Genomic DNA, 2,998 nt, shown 5'->3' on the forward strand with positions numbered 1-2,998 from the left:
CACATGGCCTCCGTGTTCAACTGTGGCTGCATGATCCCAACTGATCAAGTTGAGATAGGACGCGCCAACAACAGACCGGACTGATGCGACCCCATGTCCGCTCACACATTCCCACGCTGCACCTAGTGCCACGACCGAACGCGCTGCTAGATTCACCTGACGCCGCGCCATTGCGCTGTCAGATCATTTCTAGTAAGGTTGTCGAGCGGCTTTTTCAGGATCGGACACGTCCGATCATACGCGACCAGACGCACCCAGCGTTAGTTCCTCCTCAACCTTGCTCTGCCACTTGTGTCAGCGCATGTCACATGTGACCTGATGCACCTCCTGTCGAGTCCGGTCAACAACAGCCTCCAGAGTCCGGTCATCAAGAGTAAGACCATGCCACTGCTCCACCACTGACCAGATGCGTAGGTCCAGCATCCGGTCCTACGTCCTGTCAGCTCCAGTGACCTTCTCGAGTTCACCAACTTCGCCACCCTTGCTCAAATATGCTAACCACCAAGTATTTCACCTTGTGCACATATGTTAGCATGTTTTCACAAATATTTTCAAGAGTCTTAGCACTCACTAGAATCTAAATACATATGCAATGAGTTAGAACATCTAGTGGCACTTTGATAACCGCATTTCGATACGAGTTTCACCCCTCTTAATAGTACGGCTATTTATCCTAAATGTAATCACACCCACTAGGTGTCTTGATCACCAAAACACAAAAACTCTTATGGATATCACCTTTGCCTTAAGCTGTTTGTTTTTCTCTTTCTTCTTTTTCAAGTCCAAGCATTTGATCACCATGGCCATCACTACATTCATGATCATCACCCATTTGTTCCAACACTTGGAATGTGTCACCTATCTTATAATCACTAGAGTAATAGGTTAACACTTAGGGTTTCATCGATTCTCCAAAACTAAACTAGCGCTTTCAGCTGAGCCAGCCCCCAAAAGTTGTTTTCCTAGTCTGGGCTCCAAATGAAATGATCCAAGTAGGTTTTCTGACCGTTCTAATAATAGAAATATGACGGTGGACTCCATTATGCACTTTGACCAATTTTGGCAGTCAACACTCGAAATTGGAAAGCACCTCAGTGTGGATTATCTACTCGATCAGATATTTGTCATAGTAGCATGTTATTGTTTCAAATTAAGAATTGATGGTTGCTAATTGCTAGAGTATATTATGAGAACCTTTATTTTGTTACCACGGTCCATGGTGTACTTGCGAAATGCTAAAAACAGCTAGCATTGCAAATAAAAAACATGCTAGGGGCTATACAGGGGACCACTATTTTCCTTCCGGCCCCAGGCCACGGAGAGAAGTTCCGGGGCCCTGTGAGAATATACATACGTATATGAAAACTCTGCCAAACATATTGGAAGTATCACAAATCAAATGTAGAGATACTATTTGGAAGCCGGGGTTGATCTTTTTTCCTTTATTGGAGGAGTTGAAGTGTGTCATTCCTGTGAAATTATTGTTGCGTATGAAAATACTTGTCCCACTGTATTTCGTCTAAACCGAGGTTTTGGATAATATTGAAATAATGCTGGAGTTTATCACCTGTACATTATTTATTAGTGTATGGTCTACACGATACTTTTCCACTGGCCAACAGTTACACAGTTTGCCGTCTTGTATTACTGGAGTTTATCCCCTGTAACAATTACTTGTGCTGTAAAAACACCTCAAATCATGCGAGTGATGCAATTACAATGGAGTACCGTGGAAGTACTCTCTTATCTCTTCTCTTCTACACCTAAAAAGACTCTAAAGTATCTACCAGGTGATACCAAACCTCGAATCCCCCTCACCCGTCCGTGTCGATACGTATCATACTGAACTCGGAGCTCACACGTCCGCGTCCTACCCAGTTATAATAGGAATACTAGATCCATGTGTGGTCCATATCAGTTACGAAGTCCTCGGAGCTCACACGTCCGCGTGAAATTACTAAGATTCAATTTAAAAATTTATAACTCCAGTGTAACGCCCGGCATATATCTAGTTAATTAAAATATATGACTGTAACTGAAGAGACGTGTGCCATAACATAACATAACATAACATAACATGCAGTAATACGACGAGGATACAAATACAACCCATGGAGGTAGAAGCTTTATTATCGCCGACCGGACTGATATATATATATATACTGAACGGATATGCATGCATGCAGTCCGAATCCGACAGGTATATTATTCTTGTGTGCACAAGCAACCGGCGGCTGGCTCATGGGTTGACGAAAATTTCGAGGTCGATAATCTCGGGTGTGACCGTCTTCCAGAGCACGTAGCCACGCGCCATCCTGAACTGCCCGGTGCCTCCGACCACCGAGAGCTCCCGCACCGGCGCGTTGATGTCGTCGCGGCCCACCACCGTGATAGAGCTACCGGCATACGGGCCCACCGAGAGCACCACGTTCATGGTGACCAGCAGCTCCAGGTTGGCCACCGATGCACACATGTAGTATCCCTGCGCACGCCCCACCCTGGTTGACGACGACGAGGTGCCCTCTGTCAGCACGTCGTCGATGACGAACATGTTGCCGAAGTAGCCACGCGGGGCGTTCACCACCCGCACCGCCGTCGGGGAGGGGCCACCCGTCACGTCGTGCATGTAGAAGTGCAGGTGCTCAGCGTCCACTACTGGCACCGGCACCGCGCCGCCAGCGATGAGCGCCAGGACAGCAAGCAACACGGAGGAGAGCTTGCAGGAAGCCATGATGGAAACAGAGAAGGAGAGAGATCTTCTCAAGAAGCTAAGGCTTGTGTGTGCACTGATGTTCTAGTTACTAGTGCCGCGTGCATGTTTATATAGAGGCCGGGTACGTAGCTGGGGGCTGTGGGACGGTAGGTGGAGCGTCAAAAAAAATATATATCGAGTGAATTTAGATTTGTCTCATTTGGGCAAAGCATTTATTTCATTCATATTTTTGTCTGTTTATATATAAGGCATATATGTCTCTTTCCTTCACACGAATGCACAACA

At 46.4% G+C, this 2,998-nt stretch overlaps 1 protein-coding gene across 1 annotated transcript; it reads right to left on the minus strand.

The window, feature by feature from the left end:
* Positions 1 to 2,101: 2,101 nt before the first annotated feature.
* Positions 2,102 to 2,789, minus strand: LOC136490276 (dirigent protein 1-like). Its single transcript, XM_066486756.1, has one exon. It carries the CDS (start codon positions 2,729 to 2,731, stop codon positions 2,240 to 2,242), a length of 492 nt encoding a protein of 163 aa, XP_066342853.1. The 5' UTR covers positions 2,732 to 2,789; the 3' UTR covers positions 2,102 to 2,239.
* Positions 2,790 to 2,998: the final 209 nt, after the last annotated feature.

The sequence above is a fragment of the Miscanthus floridulus genome, chromosome 1 (genome assembly GCF_019320115.1).
Source record: "Miscanthus floridulus cultivar M001 chromosome 1, ASM1932011v1, whole genome shotgun sequence".
Taxonomy (NCBI): domain Eukaryota; kingdom Viridiplantae; phylum Streptophyta; class Magnoliopsida; order Poales; family Poaceae; genus Miscanthus; species Miscanthus floridulus.